Genomic DNA, 24,006 nt, shown 5'->3' with positions numbered 1-24,006 from the left:
GGGGACAGACTATAGCAGATTCTGCCTCCACAACACCTGGGCATTATTTTTGCTCCTTTATTTTAATATACCTAGTCAGTAATTCTAAGTTCTCTTTAAGTAACTGACATGGTTTCCAGCTCCTGAGTAGAACCTGATAGAAAATTCTGCCACTCTTAGCAGAGTTAGCATTAATTTCAAAGGTTCGGGAGCTGACATGTCAACATTTACTCTTTCCCTTGCCTCCTGAACAGAGTAGAATGGCTGACAAAGCACATCTATCCTGAGGGTCCCATTTCTCATCAGAATCAGGAGTCTACAGCTTCTGGCTTCACTTCCTATTTTTCGGCAAGGAGTTATTATAGAAAATGGATCATACGATTTCCCATAAGCTGTCTTAGGGACCATGTGTCAATACCCACAGAACACCCTCATTTTTAAAATCTGCTGCATGGTACTTCACCACAGAGGCCCTTTAACCATCCCCCACTGTCACTTGCATTGCCCCCACTTTGGGAGGTGAGGTCTCTGAAGCCTCAAGAGACTAAGTGGCTTGCTCTAAGTAACAACATGGAAATGACAGAGCAGAGTTCTACAACATCACATCAGAGCCCATGCTTTAAACTGTTTTATTTTGATACATTTTTAAGCAACAGTTAAAAAGAAACCACCACATTATCCTGTTAAACCTTAGCATTCTGATGCATCTGCATCCATTTTTAGAAAGAGAGAACACACAAGTGGAGTCCCCATGTGCCCTCCTCAATTCCATCAGCATCTCCTGTCCTGGAAAGGCAGGGCAGTGATTTGCACACATCATTACAATTCATGATTTTACACTCCTATTTCATGTCGTTTGAATCCACAGGAAATAGATTGTGCAAAATAATACTATTACATATCAAGAATACTTAACATGCCAGACAATATTTTAAGCATTTTACATGCATTAGTTCATTAACTGCCCCCCCATCCCAAACACTTTGTGAGGTTAGCACTACTTTCCCCATTACAGAAAAACACAAACCAATGGAAGCACATGCCCATGAACACACATTAACTTTACATAAATGGTACACTGTATATAGCTTCTGTATTTCTCAGCATTTTGTGTACATGTGTGCTGTAGAGGGTATTGTACCCAGGGGCGATCTACCACTGAGCTACATCCCAGCCCTTTTTAATTTTTGAGGCAGGGTCTTGCTAAGTTGTCCAGGCGGGCTTGAACTTGTAATCTTTCTGCATTGCCCAAGTAGCCTCCCAAGTATTTGGCATTACAGGCATGTGCCACCATGCCCAGCCTTAGCATGGTTTTATCTGTGTTGAAAGATATAATCGTCTTTCATATTCACTTTTAAAGTACCAAAAAGCAACCCATTTGTTTACCTGTTCTGTTGATGGCATGCAGGGTTCTGCCAATCCTGCTTCCTAAATGCACTGCAATGAAGAGTGTGACACTCATTACTCTCTTCACATGGCGCTCCTCTGGGATAAATCCAGGAGGGGGACTGCTGTGAAGTACAGTACTCACTACTTTACAAGACTGGCACAGTAGTTGTCACCAAAAGCAGTGTGAACTTGTTTTTCCACACACTTGCCCATACTTGGGCTTTCGATTTGTAATATTTTATATTTCTCATGCTTTCTTCTCTGCACACACTTATCGAGTCTCAGTCTCTGTCACCAAGGGTGAGGCTGACCACCAAACAGTGGACAAAAGATCTTCTGGCACCTACTCCTTTCTGTGATGGACCCAGCCCAGCCAGCTTTCTCCAACCCCAGTTTCAGTTCTTCGTGGAAATGGAGAAGGGCCAATCTGGAGAAAGTCTGCATGTTTTCCAACCAGGCTGGGGTCCAAGATGGCTGAAACCATCAGAAACTATCAGCTGGAGCCCTGTGGCTCAGAACCACCCACACAGCTGGGCTCCTCATCAAGTGTGTACTTGTGCGTGGCTTCCTGTCAACATTTCACTCAAGGGCCCCTTCAAAAGACTCTACCCCTGAGTTGGCTGAACCCATTGGTTCTAGATTCCTTCAGAGAGGAATTTTGTGGAAAAGTTCCTCTGCATGGCAAATAAATAAGCACCCAACCCTGGCCTCCAGAGTACTTGGTCAGGCTGAAGTGACAGACTGAAAACCAGATGACACCCAACAGAGCAAAACTTGAGCTCCAAAAGAGGTGATGGGGAGCAGACCTTTTTAGGATGAGGGCCAGGCCCCCAAAAGTAAAGACGAGAACCAGCACAGAGAAGTGTGGCACTCGAAGTACAGGGAGATACACAAAGCAGGAAAGTCCAGGGTGTGCAGGGAGGGGCCCGAGTCAAACCCAACACTGATTACCAAAATGTTTAGTAGTTAGTTCTAAGAAGTCAGGATTTTATTAATATTTCTGTAATGATCATATATTGAAGAACCAAGAAAATTTTCAAGTCCAGGCTACTGAACAGACTGCATCAGTACAATCCCCAAATACTTCACTGTTAAAGGATTCTGAGTTTTTAGGTCATTGCTTGTATGTTTCAGATTTTGATCAGAATGTTTCAAAACATTTCATTCTATAAAAACATTAGTGAAAACACCTATTGGAATAAGAACTCCAGGTAATTCAGGAAGAAAAGGGGTCTTCCCATGGTTGTACCACCAAATGACATGAGATGCACCTCTCTGAGGGCTCTCGTTCCAGATTTCACCCACCTACCCAGGGCCGCTTTTACCAGGCCCAGGAAGCAAGCCACACAGGCCAGGTACTACAGGATACAAGGGGAAACTGAGGCGGAGGTGCACCAGCCTGCCCATGATCATTCTGCCAGAAGGTACATGAAGCCTGGTGCCTGGAACACAGGTCTGATGACTCCAAGGCCCTTCCCATGAACTGGCCCCTGCCCAGTCACATCTAGCGCCAGTCACGGGCACTGTGCCAGAGGAAGAACACTTGATTTCAGGCCATGGGCAGCTGCTATCGTAGACAGGCAAGATGATGGCAGGGCCAAGATGGCAAAGCTGAGTTCCCACCAGAAAACTGAGTGGTGCCTGACCTGCCTCTACCCACCCACCACCACACAATTTTATTCTTCATCTTCTCCTGCCCATGGCAATCCAGAGTATAAGAAGACTCAGTACTCTACCAAAAAATACATTACCAGGTGGTTTTCTTCTCATTATGAGAAATGGCCTGCTCAGTGTGCCCTGACGCACAGCAGTAAAAGGGAGTCTGGGATGTCACTCCACAATGGAGACATTTTATCCTCACATTTGTAATCTGAGCTTTTCAATAATTCAAAACAATTACTTAAATACACTTTAGAAATGTCACTCCTTCACATTTGTGTCTCTGAGATGATTCTTGCTTACTGCTTCAACATCAGCAGGTGGGCAAGTGAGGAGGTGCTTCCCCCATCATGTCCCTCTTCTTCCTCAGGACAGCAGGTACATGCCCAGTTACTCTTGTGTTGAGCCTGATACCAGCACCAGAGCACACACGGTGGACTGTGGAAGAGAGGGCGACTACCACGCAGAGTCTGGAGACATGAGCACAGCAGCTTAAGTGCTCACGTGTGCTTGCAGCTGGAGGTTGTACAGAAGTCAGAAAAAGTCCCATTCGTGGAAACTGCCAGCAGAAACAACTCAATAAAAACCTTTCAGCCATTTTACTGAGTCCTTGGGTCTGTGGTTAACCCTTGCAGAATGCAATTCACATTCAGACCACATTCCTCAACTCACAATTGCTCAAAGGCTTCATACCTCCCTGAGCAGCCCCAGTCCTGGCAATGACCTGTGAAGCACACACAGCCTGGCCCATCACCTCTCTGCACACTGGCCTTCTCTCCCACATGGCTCATTCTACTCTATTCCAGGAGCCTTCTTGCTGTCCCCTGAGGACTTGGGTCAAGATTCTACTACCTTTGCCTGGAAGCTGACCGAGAGATCCACCGGCTTGCTCCCTGGCCTCCTTCAGGAACTGAGATTCTCCCCTTCTCTGTTGAGGCCCTCCCTGGCCCACCTGTTTCAAATCACAGCCCACCTCCCAATCCAGCATTTGCTCTCACTCTTCTCTGATTTACTCTGTCCTTAACACACATCACATCCAGGATACTACACATCTCATCTGTTTATCATCTGTAAAGATCCAAGAAAGTAGGATTTTTGTCTGTTCCAGTTACTGCTGGGTGACTTTTGTCTGTTCTGTCACTGCCTGGCCTTGCAGGAGGTGCTCAGGACATTTCTGCTGAACTGATGGACCACTGCTGTTTGTGCAGGCCTGTGGGGTGGAGATGATGATGATGAGGCACTGGTGGGATTGATTGGGAAGGGATTGATCCCTTCTTCAAGCAATCGGACCCAGCACCCTGCTCTCCTCCACCTGCCACTGAGACAGTTCTAGGCCCTAGTGGATATCCAAACACTCAGCTATGAATCTGAAGTCCCAGCCAGAACTCCCAAGGAGTCATCTGAGTTCTTGAGGTTGTTGCTTTTAAAGTCAACAGAACAGGCACGGTCACAAGCCAAACCTAAAGAGAAACCAAGGATCCAAGTGGTTCCTTCCCAGCAGCCACAGCCCACCAGATCACAAGCATGCTGTTCAACCATGAAAGGCAATGATCTGGCTAGGGTTGTCAAAGGAGACATGGCTAGAGGAGCCCCAGGCTATTGTGCAAAAGATGATTACTAGGGGTCTAGGCCTCCAGGAAGGCCCCAACGAACATGGTGGTGCCATTCCCTAGTAGCACTTCCCAGCAGGGAGGCTGGGAATTCCCTGAGCTTTGAAATCCTCAGGATTCCCTGCCAGTAGTTTCCAAAATACACAGGGCTGGGTCCTTTGTGAAGGTTTCCCCCTCACTGCCTATAATCGAGGGTTCTCAAGCAGGGTGGTCAGGAACCACTCCCCACCCCACTGTCACTGACAACCCCAAGTTAATCTTGAGTGTGGTTTTTCATATGCCGAGCCAAATTTGAAGACCACCTGAAGGTCTTCCCACACACTCTGCATTTGAAGGGCCTCTCGCGAGTATGAAACCTCTTGTGGCTAACAAGGTGTGAACTCTTGCTAAATGTTTTCCCACATATGTTACACTTGTGGCACTTTTTCTCAGGGGGCACACTGTGGAGTCCAGTGAGCATGGAGCTCTGGTTACAGGGCTCCTTACAATCCTCAAGGGGCTTCTCTTCCCTTGGTTCAAATTGCTGTACACTGAACCCCACGTCCTGAAAGGAAGACAAACCTGGCTGGCTGCACTCAGACTGTGCTGCAGTAATGTGTTTTCTCTGATGAACAGAAAGGGTATGTTTCCCAATGAAATCCTTCCCACACCACTCACATTTAAAAGGTCTCTCTGTAGTGTGGACCCTCTGATGATTAACAAGACGATAATTCCTATCATAAGATTTCCCACACAAATTGCATTTGTAGCGCTTCTCTCCACTGTGGATTCCTTTGTGATCTAAAAGACTTCTTTTACGTGTAAAGCTTTTCCCACATTCTTGACACCAAAAAGGCTTCTGATCGGGGAGGACTTTGGGCTGCAGATCTGGGGTCTCGTGACTTTTAGGACTCTCATACTGCTGGTGCAGAGAGTGCTGCCTCTGGTGTCGGTAGAGATTGGAGCTCCATCTGAAGGCTTTCCCACACTCCCTGCACTTGTAAGGCTTCTCTCTGGTGTGAATCCTCTGATGGATGAGAAGGAACGAGTGATTGCGGAAGTCTTTGCCACACTGCCCACATCTGTAGGGCTCCTCCATCGCGTTACTGCTCTGAGCAACTTGGAGCACTGTGTCCTGACTCACAGAAGGCCCTGCCTCAGGCTTTCTTTTAATGGCATGTTGTTTCTTATGAACAATGAAGGCCGACCTATAGGTGAATCCTTTTGCACACTCACTGCATTGGTATGGTTTCTCGCCTGTGTGAATTCTTTGGTGCTCACTGAGGGTTTTCTTTTGAGTAAAAGTTTTCCCACACTGCTGACACGAAAAAGTTTTCTCCACAGTGGGGGCCACGGTAGTCAGTGGGAGCGGACTACAGTTTTGTCTGAAGTCTTCTCGACATTTCTTTTGTGCACAGAGCTCTTCCTCCTGGTGTAACCTCACATGACGAGTGAAGTTTGATCTCCATCGAAAGGTTTTCCTACATTTGGAACATTTATAAGGTTTCTCCTGTGTGTGAATCCTTTGATGTTCAAGCACATAGGACTTACAGTGAAAGGATTTCCTACACTGGCTGCAGTCAAAGGGTTTCTCCCCACCCTGGTCTCTCAAATGGTGACCCAGTCCTGAGCTGTAGGGGAGAGCTTCCTCATACTGATTCAGTTCAAATTTCTGCTTAATGTGGGTTTCCTGGTGCAGACGGTAGGCTGACACACGTTGGAACGCTTTCTCACATAAATTGCATTTGTAAGGTTTTACTCCGGTGTGGATTTTCTCATGTCGCACACAGTTTGAGCTCCATCTGAATGGTTTCTCACACACCCTACATTTAAATGGCTTCTCTTGAGTGTGAAGTCTCTGATGATATGCAAGATGGGAGCTACGACTGAAGGTCCTCTCACAGTACCGGCACCTATACAAGGCCCCCACCAGGTAAAGACTCTGCTCATGCTGATGATGAGCACTGAGGCCGAAGCCTTTTCCACACGTGTCCTTCTCATTCCCTTTCAGACCAGCGTGAACTCTTGGATGTAGGCTAAACCCCCCAACAGTGTGTCTGAGTCCCTTCCCATATTTCTTGTAGTCATAATTGTGTGAACCTTTTCGAAAATGTCTGCCACAGCCATGTTTAAGGGATCGTTTTCGCCTGGGAACTCTCAAATACGTAACATGTTTTAGGTCAAAACTGTTACTTCTTCCCAACACTTCAGTTTCTTTTCCCATCTTATGACTGAGATCAATCTCCTCCTTCTTATCCTTCACTTGTGTGGGATTTCCACAGTACTTCTTTCCACAGGGCCTGCTCTTCTGTTCAAAAGATACTCTGAGTCCCATCCCCTCAGAAAGAGTCCCAGGGCAGCCTGATGGCACAGTGAACGTTTCTGCATCTTCCAATGGTTCCTGTTTTAGGATGAGCTTGTTTGTCTCGATCTGGAGCTTACCCCCTGACAAAATCAAGAACAACAGAATGTACTCTTTTCCCATACTTGGAACTAGAGAAAGCAACAAGGGCCCACACAATACCATGACCTGGGTGGTGAGGTTCTTGCTCGACGGCTGGTACCTTTACAAAATAGTCAGGAATAATGCAGAACATGGAAGAGTACCCCAGATAACAGGGAGGGGAGGAGGAGAAGCAAGATGAGCACAGCAGTTACACATATGCAGAAATCATACCCAGCAGGAAAAGAACAAGGATTGAGAAAAGAGTATTAAACAGCAAAAGAGGGGAGAACAATCATGGGACTGCAACAGGGGTACTGTAGAGAGGTACCCAAAAACCAAGAGGTAAGTTCAGAGAAAGGCTTGGTTGAAAGGATCAGAAATCAAATCTGTCACAGAAGAATCAAACAAAGAAGAGGAACAGCTCCAGCAAGTCAGGAGGCTGAGGCAGGAGGATCACAAGTTGAAGACCAGCCTCAGCAACTTAGTAAGGCTTTAAGTAACTTAGTGAGACCCTGTATCAAAACAAAAAGGGCTGTGGATGTAGCTCTGTGGTAAAGTGCCCCTGGGTTCAATTCCTGGTACCCCCCCCCCAAAAAAAAAGAAGAGGAGTGGGGTGAGCAGGATAGGGTGGATAATTCAGGAAGTACAGACAGAGCCAAGAAGGAACATCAATGAGTGGAAAAGAGAAGAACAATAAGTCTTCCGATGGGCAAGAACTGTTACAAAGAGGGCCCATGGGGGAAGAGATAAGGCCAGAAACAAATGGCTTATCATAGGCCAGCTAGAAGGGGAAAGACCTAGGGGCCCAGTACCCCTCAGTGGCAATTAAAGATCTTCCTTCTAGCAAACAATGATCACTAGTCCCAGGTGATGTATGTGACCTTAAGAGAAAAGAGCAGATGCAGGAAGGCAGGGCCTGGTGGGTTCTCTGAACTTACCTTTAGGAGAAGCACCTGGATCCCTCTTAGGCTTTGCTGCCTGGATATTCAGGCCCCATGGCTCCCTTGCTTCCAACCAGGAGATCAGAGCAGGTTTGGAGAATGGTCCCACTGCAGAGAAGTGGGGAAAGGGTAGAAAGGCAGATGGATCACACAGAACTACTCTCTAGGACCCTCTCAGTCTGAGGTTCTGAGGGAGGAGAGAAGGCCAGGAAGGCAAGTGGAGGAAGTGAGGGCAGGAGAACTAGAAAGCCATTTCTGAGAGCCTTGAGCATACAGAGAAGGGGCTGAGGAAAGTTACAGGCAAAAGGAACTCTAGGATTCTCCTGAGGCGGGAACCATGCATTAATTAATTGGTTAATCAGTCACCAGTTTTTGAATAAATAGACTAGGTACTAGAAACATCTCAATCTTTATAATCACCAGCATCATAGGCATTATTATCCCATTTTTCAAAAGAGGATAGTGAGGTGATAGATTAAGTGACCTGGTTAATATTACAAGGCCAGGATCTAAACCCAGGTCAGGCCCCTTTCTATGCACAATGATAAAAAACAAGAAGAAAAACATAAAGGTGGATATGCCAGTGACTTACCCAGAGAAGCCATGTTCCCATAATTCTCCAGCATCACATCCCTATAGAGGTTCCTCTGAGCCGAGTCCAGCCATCCCCACTCATCCTGGGAGAAGGTCACCTCCACATCTTTGAATGTCATAGCCTCCTGAAAAAAAAAAAAAAACACACTGTGGTCTAGAGCTGATCCACAGCTCCCAGCTTTCAGGAGAGGCTGGAGGAATGGGGCTGGTTGGGACTGAAACCAGGATGAATCTGCAAAGGTGAAAGACTGTCACCCAGCAGAAGAATTCTGGGCTCAAGGGGGATAATCTGGTCTCTAGGACATAGGTCTCTGGACATGAGGTCACTGGACAAAGAAACCCAGGAGGAGGGAAGGTGCATTTCTCCATTAGGCAGCAATACTGAGACATTAGGAAGGGCAGAAGGCTCACCTGGGGCTCAGCTGTCAGGGACCTGGTGGTCCTTACCCCATCTCCTGGGCTTTCTGGGATCCCTTCTCTCTGGGAAAGGGCACACACCTGGGCAGCAGGAGGATCTAAAGAAGAAGAAAGAGCCATGAGAGAGCTGTTCAGCTCTGGCCACCCACTGAAAAGCCCATTCTTCCCACTCCGAGAGGATTCCTGGAGCCAGGAGCAGGTACTGACTGTTGTTAAAACACCCATATGATGTGACCTCAGTGTCTGACAGGGGCTGGGAAAGGGGCAAGGGGTGTGTGATGGAAAGAGAAGCTAGCCAGACACAGAGAGGTTGGAGAGGACACAGAGTTAAGGGACAGAAAGAGCTCTTGTGAGAAGACAGTGACAAGACAACACTTTAGGAAATTTAGGAGATATGACATGAGGCTGGAGTCTTAGAGGTAGGCAGCGAGTACCGGATTGCCCCGCCAGGAAGTCACACACTCCTATTGCACAGGGAAGCTCCAGGTGGTCCCCCAGAGCAGAGCCGCTCCTGAGAGGTGAAGCAGGGGGCCATATCTGTGCAGATCGCAGGGCTCCTGTACCCATCCAATGCACATCTGGGCTCTGGGCAGGGCCTGGGTCCTGGTGAGAAGAAGATGTTATGAGCGGACTCCCATGGGAATCAGAAATCAAACTCAGGGAAGGGGTCGCATGGCCAATCTCCAAAGGGCCGAGGTCAAAGGAGAGCAAATCAAACTCTTTATTCCCTCTGGGCAGAGAAAACTCAGGAAGGCCCCTCCCACCCCATGGCCTTAGCTCAAGGACGCACTTGAAGAGTCAGTAATAGCACTGTTGGCAGTCCTCAGATGCCACAATGACACTTCCAACTACCTCTCAGCCCCTACCCTTGCCTAGAACTAAGAATTGAGGGAAGGGATTATCCCTGAAAAGCACATGCATAATGGTTCAGGGCAAACATGCAGTCAAGCAATAGCTACCGTCCAAGCACTGTCCTAGGATGGATGCAAAGTGAGCTCATCAGGCTAGCTCTCAGATTGTAAATCTGATTGAAATAGTAACACCTGGAGAGAGGCAATTCTAAGTAGAGGGTCAGCCAGAGAGCCATGAAAGAAAAAGTTTTAGGTGCAAAAATTGACAGTGCCTATTGAAGCAGAGACCAGAAAGAGATCCTTGCCCTGGGACTTCAAATAGCTCTGGTCTCCGAGGCAAGGCTGTCCTTGATGGAGAAATGAGTATGGGAGGCGACACCAATGAACGTCGAGTTTTCCTGGTCCTCTGGCCAAGACATTCTCTATGGTGATATGGACAAATCTTAGCCTGAGGCTCCTGAACATCTGATAGAGAGACAGACTACAGAAGATGAACTGGTCATTATCTCCTGTTCCTCTCAAACCCTAATAAAGTGAGAATAATGGAATAATAAGAGAGCAAAGCCAAACCAGTTTAAAAACAGACAAACTTTCTCAGGCCCTGTTTTTTCACACTATGGTAATTTTAATGAGCCACAGGATGAGTCTGTGGTTTCTTATGTATCTTAAAGCATTTCTGTTCATTTTTCAGCCTCTACCATCTTCTAATTTATAGCTAGTTTTCAAATGGTATCTTTCTGCTCATTTGGCAATGTTTCCATGGATAAAAAAAACTAACTTCTAGCCCTAAATGAGCTAAATACAACCAAGTCATGATTTTGTGACTACTGTGTACCTTACTTCATTTTCTACAATACCATTAGGTCCTTCTGAACATCTCTTTGTTTTGATAAAAATAATAAATTCTCTTTAATGGCTTCCTGCATGCAGCAGCAGGAGCAGGCAGGACGCACTGGGTGACCACCACCATTCTACTGCCCGGCCTAGAACAGCCAGCTCTGCTTCCCAGCACCAAGGCCAGGGCTGGGCACATAGAAGGCACTCAAATATTTACTCAACAAATTCTCACGGTTAGATCATTTCTGCATTTTCTTCTCAATAAACTGAGGCTCTGAAAGGTACAATAACATGGCCAAGGACACTGAGGCTGTGAATTGTGAAGTAAAGCTTAAGACCTGAGGCCTTCCAATTTCCCAGCTCAGGACTGCCCCCCATCACCTGTGTCCACCTGCCTACGGCCACACACAGATCCTCAGATGCTCACTGAGGAGGAAGCAACATAGTATGTGTAAGCTGCTGTGTTCTGTACTCTCCCATTCAGAAGCCAAGAGTCTTGACCCTAAGGTCCCCCTCCTACCCTGCCTCTTACAGGTCTGTGGTCAGTCTCAAGCCAAATTAGATAATACACAGAGATGGACTTTGTATACTATATGCCATTGTGTACAAAAGCTGTGATTTGTGGATACTTGTTGATCCTATCTTGGGAGTTAATATCCCCCTGGGAAGGTAGGAAGGGTTCCTTGCTAAAAGGTTCATGGTTCAGGGTCCAGTTCTCAGCCACTCAGGTGCCACCGCAATGAGGAGACTTCCCCCGAACTGCTCAAGCTAACAATTCCAAGGGCCACCGCCACCCCCAGACAGGCAGGTAGAGTTCATCAGGCACCTGTGACGAGCATATGAAGGGGTTGGGGTTGTGGCTCAGTGGTAGAACACTTGCCTAGCATATGTGAGGCACTGGGTTTGATTCTCAGCTCCACATATAAATAAAATAAAAAGGTCCATCAACAACTAAAAACTATATTTTAAAAAAAAGCCTTGCCTTGGGCTAGGGAGATAGCTCAGTTGGTAGAGTGCTTGCCTCACAAGCACAAGGCCCTGGGTTCAATTCCAGTACCAAAAACAAACAAACAAAACAAAAAACAAAAAAATCATATGAAGTGTAGACATAGATAGATAAGCACACCGTGGCTGAACCCAACTTATCAGCATGCCTAGAGTACCAGATGGGTGGAGACTCACAAACCACAAGGCAGAGACCCACAACCAGGACTTATAACCTGTGCTAAACCCCAAGTCGTTGGAGCAGCAGAACCAGAGCAGAACTAGACAACCTCAGAAAGAATGCCTGAGGCTGCACTCCCCTGCAATCCCCGCCATGGCTGAGGAGGAACCCGACAGCAACTCCTCACCTAAGACACACCGTGGTAAGCGTGCTCTGGCTTCAGCACCAGGAGAAGTAAGTTAGGTTTAGGATAGGTTTGAAGTGACGTGTGATACCTTGTGGGATGCCAAATAAAAAGAGTTAAACTTGCCAGACAATTCCTAGTCAATAAGACGCAAGTGACAGTACCCCACACTTGTTCACTCACCCTCCGCGGCGTCCCATCAAGGTCCCTCTGTAGCTCCTCCAGCAAGGCCACAGCTTCCTCACCACTCTCAGGGTGATGCAGCTGCACCCAGGTCCGGAGCTCCCCAGGCAGGATGCTCAGGAACTGCTCCAACACCAGCAGCTCCAGGATCTGAGGCTTGGAGAGAACGTCAGGCCTCAGCCACCAGCGGCAGAGCTCCCGGAGCCGGCTCAGAGTTTCTAGGGGTCCAGAAGACTCGTGGTAGCGAAGCTGCCTAAACAGCTGGCGAAATAGCTCCTGGCCAGGACGGTTAAGTGTCTGCGGCCTGGCAGTCTGCACTGAAGTATAGCCTTCATCATCATCTTCTTCCTTCTTTACCATCTGAAGGCGCCCTCGCTCTCTTGAAGCCTGGGCCTGAGCTGGATGGACAGCATACCACCTGCCTGGAGGCATCACTGCAGTTCGGGATCGACCCAGCTAAATGCACTCGGAGTCTGCTGCCTTAGCTTTATCACTGCTGGGTCCTCAGGAGTATCTTCTGAGCACCAAAGTACCCAAAGTCATTTGCTGGGACATCAGAAGTCACTGGCAAGAGACTGAAATAACCTGCATTCCTGTTCAGAAGTGGACAGATAAGAAAATGATATCTATCTCACATGAAGCAGTTAGATGCTGTTGGCTGAGATCATCTTTGGATGTATGAGGAGAGGGCACATGTAATGCACAAATGTACTTGGATCAAACACAGCAGAGCTAGACAGTCACCTACTGAGGTAAGCCAAGAAAATATCCCAGAGTACAGTAAAACATGTATATGGCTAAAAAACAAAAATATTGCCAGGCATGGTGGCGCACACCTATAATCCCAGGGTCTTGGGATTATAGACCAAGAAGAATCGTGGAGTTCAAAGCCAGCCTTAGCATAAGGGAGGCTAAGCAACTCAGTGAGACTCTGTCTCTAAATAAAATACAAAATAGAGCTGGGGATGTGGCTCAGTGGTCGAGTGCCCCTGAGTTCAATCCCCAATATCCAAAAAAAAAAAAGTTGAAAAAAGTCCAAGAATATCTAAATAAGCTGACGGATATATCACATTCAAGTATCAGACGACCTGACACTAAAGTTGTCAATTTTCCCCAAGCTGATCTATAGGTTTAATGTAATACCTATCAAAAAACTTAATTTCATTAAGTTTTTTTTTTTGGGGGGGGGGTGCTGGGGAGATAGCTCAGCTGGTAGAGTGCTTGCCGCGCAAGCACAAGGCCCTGAGTTTGATCCCCAGTACTGCAAAAAAGTTTTTTTGGGGGTTGTGGCTTAATAATAAAGTCTTTGTCTAGCATGCATGAGGCCCCAGGTTCAATCCCCAGAACTACAGAAAGTAATAATAAATACTTAAAAATTTAAATAAAAGGATTACTGCACAATTTACATTAGAAGGCAAAGGAATTAGAATGGGTCAAATAATTTTGAAAGAAAAAAATAAAGTAGAAGAAATCAGTTTGCATAATTTTAAGACTTATAGCTATAGTAATTCAGACTGTGTGGTATTGGTAGGTAACAGACATATATATCAAGGAAACAGAACAGAAAAACCAGAAATAGACAAATTTGCTCATTTTTTTTATTTTTACTTTTTTAGTTGTCAATGGACCTTTATTTTATTTATTTATATGCAGTGCTGAAAATCACACATACTAGGCAAGTGCTCCACTACAGAGCCACAAACCCAGCCCTTAACTTATTTTTAAAAATATCAAATATGATTTTACTAATGTGTATTATAGTATTTCACAAATAAAATGCTAATTAGGAAGCCCCTAATTTGATGGCCCAAGGACGGGTGAAGGCCAATCATTTGAAAACCACTAATTCAGCTTCCCACAGATTTCCTGCATTTCCTTTCACACTTCATCATAACAAAGATTAGCCCAAGAGTTCAAGCTACCTTCAGGAAACAGCAGAGCTTAGAAAAGTAAACCAAGCCAAATCCAGCTCCCCACTTATTAGCTGTATGACCATATAATCTTACCTTGTTATATAATGGCATTTAAATAAGAAGCTACCTGGGGCACATTTTGGGCTCTTACAAGTGTTTCTCTGTTTATTCACATCTGGGAAAGGAGTTTGTGCCCAGGGGCTTCAGACCATGTCACCATGTAGAGGAGTCCACCCCTGAGATGTGCCCAAATGACTTTCCATAAAGAAGCAAAAGCGATCCAAGAGGATAGATTTCTTGACATATACTACTGGAGCAATCAGACAGCCATAGACAAAATAATAAAAGTAGACCTCAACCTCATATCTTGTACAAAAGTCAATTCAAAAAGGATCACAGACTTAAATGTCAAACATTAAACTGTATAATTTTGAGGAAAAAAAAAAAAAAAAAAGCAGAAAACCTTCAGGATTCAACAACATATAAAAATAATGATACACCACAAACAAGTGGAATGTACCCTAGGAATGCAAGGCTGATTAACATCAATAGAATAAAAAACAAAAATTACACATTCCCAATAATAAAATGGGGAAGGGGAAGAAGTTAAGTTCAGTAGATTCAACAAAGGGGAATGAAAGGAAGGGAGGGGGGATAGGAATAGGAAAGACGGTAGAATAACCTAATAATTTTCTTATGTACATGTATGAAAAAACACAAGTGAATTCCACCATCATGCCTACCACAAGAATGGGGTCCTAATTAGAACAAGATATATTCCATGTTTGTATCATTTTATCAAAATGGAGTCTAAAGTCATGTACAACTAAGAACTACCAATAAAATTTTTAAAAAAATAACATGTTCCTGTCAACAGATGCAGAAAAAGCTTTGACAAAATCAAAAGCCCTGTCATGACAAAAGAACCTGATGAAGTAAGAATGGAAACTGCTCAATATGATAAAAGGCATCTACAAAAACCCACAGCTACCATCATATTTGATGGTGAAAGACTGGATGTGGATGCTTCCCCCTTGAAAGCATGAACAAGACAAGAACATCCACTCTCACTTCTCCCATACACAACAATGAATGGGAGGTTCTAGCCATGCCAATTAAAGAAAAGATGGAAAAATAACTACTATGTGGCAGGCACTAAGGTCACAGTAATGGATAAAGCAGACAAAAAGCACTACCTTGAGGAGTTTATTAAGGGAAGACAGATATATAAGTAGAATGCTATATAGCGATGGAGCTATGTCGTAAAATAAACAAGGGGAAATGTATAAGACCTAGACTGAAAAAAATAAGCTCATAAATTCAGTTGTGTAGAAAACACAACTATCCACCTGACAAAGGAATGCTCACAAGGTTTCTTTAATATGTATTGATTGTAGGACAAAAATTTTGAAAAGTGCAAAATACAATAAGTTACATGTTACTCTACTGTATGTCTTTTTACTCTCAAACAACTGACATCATAGAATATTTACATACTAATACTTTCTGGACACCTGAAGCCACAAAAAGCCGACTGGTGGAACAATTTTCAGCTTTTATCAGCTTTCAAGTGCATAGTGTGGTTAATCTTCAAAATATTCCCATCTTTCAGCTTACTGTAAGGAGAGATGGATTTATTTGCTTTCTGCAGCCAAAGTTTATCTGCCTTCTTTGACATTACAAAAAAAAAAAAAAAATACGAGAGCAACCTAATTCTTTAGTTCATGAATATGCAGACATACATAAACATGTATAAAACGCAGAGTGTGCATACAATAGCTGTAGGTTAGAACTGTACCTTTGTTTAAAAACTGCGTTTTATATACTTCTTTCATTTTGAAAGACAAACAACATGTTGCTATTTGTCTACACAAATTATCACTTGTTGAGCATTTCCAGCTTCACATAAATATGTACCATGGGAAATAAACTACAAGCACAATGTCTTAATTATCCTTGGGGGAAAAAAATGCAGTCACGGTGTCATCCTGCCAGCACCGACTGTAACCAGAATATGAACATATGGGGCTAGGGATGCAGCTCTGTGGTAGAATGCTTGCCTAGCATGCCCAAGGCCCTGGGTTCCATCCACAGTACTTAAAAAAAAAAAAAAAGGCAAGTAAACAAAAAAGAACAAATGCATGCAGTAAACTTAGAAGATCATAATTTTCAGGGAGTACTGTAAATGTACTCAGTGCCATACATGGTTTAAAAGGCAAATTTGTAGGTACTGTATATCAAATATTATGTGTACTTTGTATCACATTGTTACATCACAACATTACGCACAAGTTTTTAGAAAGAAACAGCATGATCCCATTTCCTAATCAAAAGGTGTGTGGGCGTGTGTGGTGTGCATACTGTGCACGCGTCTTTAATGTCAAGCGGTGTGGAGGCGAGGATTGCGACGCTGCAGTTTCCACTTTCCCTCCACTTACCCAGGCTCCAGTGACCACGCCCTCGCGCATACTTGCGTGGGAGAGAACGCCTGAAGAGACGACTCGTGGTCCCGCACACCCCAAGGCCGGCCCCAGACGCCCAGATGGGCTTCCCAGCGTCTGGAAGGGATCGCGGCTCCGCCAGGCGCAGCTCCAGGACCGCCGCCCTGGGGGAGACCCCTCCGCACAGCGGCCCAGGGCCCACAGCCGCCGCCGTCACCGTCACCGCTACCGCTAGCGCTCACCGTCTCGCTAGCGCCGACACGCTGCCCCCGCCGCGCCCACACCTCCGCCGGGTGACGCAAGCGCGTCTCCGCTTGGGCCGCCGCGCCTCTCTAGGACACCAGGAGGGCCAACGACTCGCCTCCTCCTGATTCGGCCGCTGTGCTGTGGGTCCTGCGCCGTGGAGTTCCGGCCGCTACGCAGCCGTCGCACAACTTGCCTCCGCCGCCCGCGACCATCGGGCCCCAGAGCTCTGTGAGCTTTGACTCGTTTTCCCACTTCGCTCCCACTGCATCTGCAGGGCTGCCCTGTAGGCCTCTCTCCTCACTGGGAAGAAAGGGAAGCAGAGAGGTCGAAGCAGGAACAATGACTAGATGACTCGCGGCCCGGAGGAGCTCTTCAGCGGTGTACTAAATACAAAATAATAAAAATAAAGAAAGGAGGTCTGCAGACTCCTACTGAAACAGGAACGTAGACCACCCGTAGGCAAATAGGAGTAAGGATACCAAAGGAGGGAAGGAGACCATGCCATCCTAAAAGGAGACACCTGGCCTTAAGAGCATTCTGTTGCTGCCTGGGATGGCTTCAACCCAACAGCACTTCCTTAACTACCACTAGCAATGGCCAGCCACGCAATCCACCCCCACTTAACCCTTCCTCTCACCCAACAGACGTGCCAAACCCCAGGGTTGGGCAAGTCCTCTCAATTATGTAAACAAGGGATTAAATGTGTGCACTTCTAATTGGTCTATTAGAACAAATTGAAAGAGAAAGAAAGAAAGAAAGAGAGAGAGAGAGAGAGAGAGAGAGAGAGAGAGAGAAAGAAAGAAAGAAAGAAAGAAAGAAAGAAAGAAAGAAAGAAAGAAAGAAAGAAAGAAAGAAAGAAAGAAAGAAAGAAAGAAAATTAGCGCTTGACTATTTAATGTTAGCATCCCTCATTTACATGGGCTGGACCATCAGCAATGCCTTAAAAAAAATCCCTAGGCAAAGAACAGCCCGTGGTATCCTCCCGTATTGCAGGCGTCTTTTTCTGCTTTAAATAAATCTGGCTACTTCACTCTCCATTGTCCATGGATTTCATTCTTTGGATTCCCAAGACACAGAACTCCCTTGACGCCAGGCTCCTCTGTTACACCATCAAATCTGGAGGACAGGGTCTGTGGGCAGCAGTCCTGTCTTCATGGATCCCAAAGTCTCATAATCTTGTTAATTTTAACTTTTAACTGGTTCAACTTGTTTCCTGGTAGAAGTGCTGATGTAATTAGGGTAACACTTTGGAAAATGCCTTGCTTCTGCTTGGCGTTACGGCTTTCCTGAGATGTGTAAGCAGCGATTAAACAAAGATCTGGGCTATTCCTGTGGAGCAGTTGACTATAACAACCAGGTTTTTGGGGTTTGTTTGGTTTTTTGTGTGTGCATGACCTCTTTTTGTTCTTTTTATTTATGAAACCAGACCCCTCAAACCTATTTTCGGAACACTTATTCTGTACTAGAATACATGTTTCCCTAAGTGGGTGTCCTCTTAGCTCAAATAAACACTTTCTCAAACACTCGTATGAGATTCTGGGTTCTTGGTTGACAGTAATCTTGAAAAAGCAGAACCAGATTCGGTGGGAGACTAGTTGCCAGGACTCCTACCTCTCTAAGACTACCTCATTGCCATCACCTGCACACCCAGGGGAACACAAAACCTTAGCCTCCCAGGGCCTCCACCTATTTTAGTCCGTGGGTAAACTGTAACTAGGCTTACCTGGTGGAAGAATGGTGCTACTGATCAATACATGAAATCTTGGAGGAACAGGCTGGTAGATAGAGAAGTGGCCTGAAGAAGAGCTGGAGCAATGTGGGGAGGCTGCCACTTCCTCTAGGAGCAAATGCCCTCTGTCACCAATACCAGAGAACTTAGGCTACAGATCCAAAGCCATAAGACCATCTGCATCAGTGGTGGGCATGCTGCAAAGCTGCTGTGTCCATGGCCAGGTCGCTGACCTGATAGTCTTCTGGTATGTGCTTCCTAGGGGCCCACCTCAGCAGCCAGTTATCTCTTTCTATTGCCATTGATGATGTCCATCTGTGCTTTAGAGCTTTGCTTCACTCAACTTTAATGCTCTGGTCACCAAGAATGAAAACAGAAATGGATCCCAATCACCAGAGAGATGGTGATGTTAAGAAAACGAGATGACACATTAAAAAAACAGAATTCAAGGGACAATTTCCAAAAGGTGGTGGACAAAGTTAAGGCAACTCATTACAGCTGTCAGTAAGCTGTAATGGAAGCTATTTTCACCCCTTGGAGCAAAGTACCTGACAAAACTGTGGTCGGCAGATGAGGAACACAGCAAACCCATGTTCCAGCACAGAGGAAATTAGTAAGTAATCTGAAACTGAGTCTTTCTTGATCTCCTTCCAGGGCCTCCTGTTGTCCCAAGAGGAAGGCAGGAGATAGTCCAAGAAAGTCAGCCTCCCAAGTCTCACAGCAGGGTTGAGAGGGACAAAGAGTACATATGGAGGGGCAATTGGAAAATATCCAACTTATGCAAAACAAAGTGGGAACTGTTCATCAATGGCTATTTTGTTCAATAAGTTCCATTTTAAGTAATTGAATTATTGGGTAATTGACTTGAAGAGTGGGAAGAGATTCATAATGACCCATAATAGGAAAAAAAGAGTTGAGTTTTGAGAACAAAATTTCTCCATCATAGGGGGTCTTGTGCCAGTTCTGTTTGGGGTGTGCTTACTGGATGTTTTTCATCATGGTAAGCACTTAGTATGGATAACACCAACATTTGATGTGGGCAAACAGATCAACAAAGATTGGCTTCACTAGCACTTGCAAAGCCCTAGGGTCAGCCATTGGGACCCTGATTTGGGGGCAACTAGATTCTTTTTTTCAAAACTTTTTTTAGTTGTCAATGGACCTTTTATTTTATTTACTTATTTATTTGCAGTGCTGAGGATCGAACCCAGGGCCTCCCACATGCCAGGCAAATGCTCTATCCCTGAGCCACAACTCCAGCTCCGTGCAACTAGCTTCTTGAAGCTCAAAGTTCTGCTAATTATTTAAGTGACTTCTCTGAGTGCCTAGAGCACTCAAGCCTGTAACAATGAGGTTCCTTCACTTCTCACAATTCTTACTAGCAGTATTTCTTGAATGCTTTATCTTCTCTCAAATTGGAGCAGTTTTCTTGGTAAGAGCCCTGCGTCTTCTGAACTTTAATGTGCATGAATGCAAATCACCTGAGGATCTGGTTAAATTACAGATTTGAATTCAGAAAGTCTGGAGAGGAGACAAAGAGTATGTCTAACAAACTCCCAGGTGCACCTAAGATGGTCAGGGACTCTCATGGTGAGACAAGGACTGAGACAATGAAATAAACCCTGGGTGTAATAAATTATTTCTCTTTGTAGCACAGCATATTGCTTCTCTGCCTTTGTGTTTGTTTTCTTTTTTTTTTTTTTTTTCTTTTCTTTTGCTGTTTCTGAGGTGATTTACAGCTTAGCTACATCCCCAGGACAACCAACACCTGCCTCCCTTTTTTTTTTTTTTCTTCAGACAGGGTCTTGCTAAGTTGCTGAGGTTGGCCTTGAACTTGTGATCCTCCTCTGCCTTTGTCTCCCTAGCAGCTGAGATGATAGGCATAAGCCACCACACCTGGCTCTTTTCAACAAAATTTGTCATGAGACCCTGATAAAATCACAGAAGCAGAATGTTTACACAAAATGAAATTGTTTCAGGAGAAAACCCTAAATAAACTCTGAAAGGAAAGTGAGACGCAAACAAGCAACACAGAAACCAGGTGAGGAGATCCACATGTAGAAAGTTTTGTCAGTCAGGATCTGACAAAGGCCATCACTCAGAAAAAAAGTGAGAGAGACCAAAAGAACTTAACTGTAGGGTATTTTATAGGGCGGGTTTGGACTGCTTGTGTAAGGCCATATGAGCTGTTTGTGGTAAGAGTTTGCGGTGGGCTGCCGGGACAAATAAGGAGATGTTTCAGTTAGGTCAGTTAAAAAGAGGCGGGGAGGGGAAGTTATATTTTAACTTTTGTTTTCTCTGCAAGTATCCCTCTAGGGTGGGAAAGCGAAACTTATTTTATAAAGTGGTGGTAAGGATTTAAAATGCCTGTGCAGATGTTAAGCCTTGGACCTAATATTCCTCCCTTTTTTGTTTTATATTGGACCCCTGGGAGATGTGGGCGGAGATTGCTCTTCTTTCAGCGCGAGTGGGGCGCAGTCTCAAGATGTGAGGGGTGTGGGAGGTCATTAGAATGCTGTCGAGGATGTGACTCGAGGCAATGGCAACATTTGGATGTAGTCATCATCTTTGAATAGGTGCTGGTATTCCCTGAGGATCATCTGGTTGACCGTTTGATTAGTGAAGATCTTGGTTTTTCCTAGGATGGCTTCCTGGAGGCACCTGAAGAGACAGGGGGCTAAGAAAGTCAAAGTTATCATGGCAGTTAATAGACCTAAGAGAGGGAATACCCAGGTCAGGAAGGGGTTCCCAGGGGATGAGGAGAGAGGGGGAAAAACTAGATGTGAAGCCCTTTTGTCGGATTTTTGTGGCCAGATCTTGTAAGGTTTGTATATTTTGTTCAATTTTTCCGGATTGATTGATGTAGTAATAGCATTGTTCCCTAAGAAAGAAACAGGTTCCTTCCTTTTCAGCTGCGAGGAGGTCCAGGGCCCATCTATTCTGTAGGATCACCTCCGCGAGGGAAGAGATTTGGGCCTGGAGGATGCAAATGGCTTCCTTGGAAGTCTCAATATATTTGGCCACCTCATTACTCAGTTATTCAAATTGTTTGGCTAGGTCTAAGCTGTGTCCAGAGCTCCCCACCCCCAACCCCCGAAAGTCCTAAGGAGGTGAGGGAGGTGGTTAGAGTACACCTACCAGAACTAGGGGAAAGGCTGTGCACCCTTGTTGGGTGGTTGGAGTGACAGTTAACATAAATTCTGGATAACTATAAAGAGTGAGTTGAGGGGAGAGCATATGGGAGTCCTATGGTAGAGGGTTTAATGCAAGTACTTAGAGATCATGAGCATAAGAAGTAGGTGCCCTGTGAGTCAGAGATGGAAGAAGTAAGGGTGATGTTGGTGGAGCATGGGAGGTGGAGGGGGGTGTTCTTGGAGGTGCACCAGTTGACCCCAAAGAGTGTAAGGGGATATCTTGGGGAAGCTTTTGTGGGTTTGGCGTGCAAGCATTATGGGGGACTAAGATATTAGAGAAGATGACTGCTGTGATTGGGAACTGGTCTAATGGGGCACATGCAAAGCAGTTCCTTTCATATAGAGATTCCTTGACAATTTGGTGAAGAATTTTAAGAGAAGAATCAAGTTGTAACCATGATAGCTTAGGTTGGGGGGATAGTTGATAAGAGAGGCAAAAGGCTGTGTCTTTGACTATATTGATGACCACATCTAAGGACTTATTGGGGTCCTGACCATAGGTTTTTATAATTTTAATAGAACCATGTGGGATTGTTCCCTTGTGGAGGTTAATGGATCCTTCAACTCCTTGTTCTCATCTTGGGTCCCAAGGATCTGGTATCCTGAAGGAGAGATATGGTTTGACCTTTTGATGTTGAGTAGAAGTATGTGGAAGTTTGGATAACTGACCTCCTGGTTTTCCATAAGAGTGGTCAGTATAGTGATAGTTACATGACTAGGATGGGCATTCATTCCAATAATTATCTATGCATGAGCCTGTGTTTTCAGATTTCAGGCAGAGGAAAATTGGTGATGATCATATGATTCCACAATATATTGTTCCCAGTTAAGGCAATTGTCCTTGAATGCTTTGGAGAAGTCAAATGCAAGGATAATGAGTTATGTTCAGCTTGAGCTTCAGCACGGGATTGATTTAAGTAGGCAGGGAGGATTAAATTCAGTAGCATAGATTTTAAATTGCCAGGTGAATCTGGTCCCTGGAGGGTGAGATGTCCCAAGAGGGAAGCATGTAAAACAGAAAAGAAGAGGGATGGTGGGGGTTATTCTCATGGTATAAAGAAGGAATGAGAGATAAGTAGGAGGTGTGGGTATAGTTCTTGTGGGGTGAAGTCAGAAAATGATTCTTGGAGGTGGAGATCCTGTACTAGTGAGAGCAGATTGAAGGAGTGGAGTTGGGAAAAGTCAATAGACAGTTCCTCCTGTAAGATTTGGAAAAACCTATAATATCAGGAAAGGGTGATAACTTCACTCATTGGGTTGGCTGTTTCTCTCCCGGAGTGTGGTCATTGGTCTCGGAATCCTCGGGAATTGAAGGGGGGTCTGGAGTGGTGGTTCTTGAGAATTGCAGCTTGAGGGGCCCTGTAGGTATGACCGAATATGAGGGAAAATGGAATAATTTTAGGTGGGAATTGTGTATCCAGTAGGGAATGCCTTCAAGGCCAGCTGCTGTGGGGGTGGTGAGTATTACCCGATGAGGCCCAGTCCATTTTGGTGTAAGGTGGGACGAGGAGGGGGAGGTTTTGTTGGGAGGGTTAAGAAGTACTAGATTGCCCAGTGAGAGAATTGAAGGAGAATGAGGGTCAGTATTAGGGTTAGCCAGAAGGTTATCTGCATGTTCCCAAAGGAGGTTCCTAACGTAAGTGAGTAGAGGAGAAAGAAGGTGAGGGGGCAAAGGTGACTCTGGGACTGGGAGATTGAGGAGGGAGATAGGTCGCCCTTACAAGAGCTCAAATTGGGAGATGTTGAGAGGTTTCTTTGGAAGAGCATGGAGCCTCAGGAGGGCCCGAGGAAGGCTCTGTATCCAGTCTGGGTGTAATTTGAGGGATAGTTTGGTGAGGGTGGTTTTTAGAGCACGGTTGGTGTGTTCTACCTTTCCAGACAATTGTGGATGATAGGAAATGTGGAACTGCCAGGGCTTTGGCTACCAGCTGTGAATTATGAGAAAGAAACTCAGGACCGTTGTCAGACTGAAGAGATGCAGGGAGGCCAAATGGAGGAATTATGTGCATAATAAGGGTAGTGGCTACTGTGGAAGCACATTTGCTGGTGGTGGGGAAGGCTTCAATCCATCCCGTGAAAGTGTCAACAAGGACCAAGAGATACCTATGTCGCTTTATAGGAGGCATGTGAGTAAAGTCCATTGCCAATCAGAGCCTGGGAGATGTCCCCTCCGCTGATGTGATGGGAAAGCAGGGTATCAGAGGTTGGAGGTAGGATTGGTTTTTTTTGACAAATGTTGCGGAAGGAGA

General features: G+C 45.3%; 1 protein-coding gene across 1 annotated transcript; it reads right to left on the bottom strand.

The window, feature by feature from the left end:
- Nucleotides 1-584: 584 nt before the first annotated feature.
- Nucleotides 585-17,196, bottom strand: ZNF445 (zinc finger protein 445). The gene is made up of 7 exons (XM_079115804.1): nt 16,586-17,196; nt 12,235-12,827; nt 9,449-9,617; nt 9,009-9,112; nt 8,596-8,722; nt 8,001-8,111; nt 585-7,061 (listed from the first exon to the last, which is right to left on the bottom strand). Exons 2-7 carry the CDS (start codon nt 12,664-12,666, stop codon nt 4,891-4,893), a joined length of 3,114 nt encoding a protein of 1,037 aa, XP_078971930.1. The 5' UTR covers nt 12,667-12,827; nt 16,586-17,196; the 3' UTR covers nt 585-4,890.
- Between the last annotated feature and the right edge of the window lie 6,810 nt (nt 17,197-24,006).

This window comes from Sciurus vulgaris, assembly GCF_902686455.1.
Source record: "Sciurus vulgaris genome assembly, chromosome: 16".
NCBI classification, from domain to species: Eukaryota; Metazoa; Chordata; class Mammalia; order Rodentia; family Sciuridae; genus Sciurus; species Sciurus vulgaris.
Note: the sequence above shows the minus strand (reverse complement) of the source record. Positions and strands in the feature narration are given on the sequence as shown.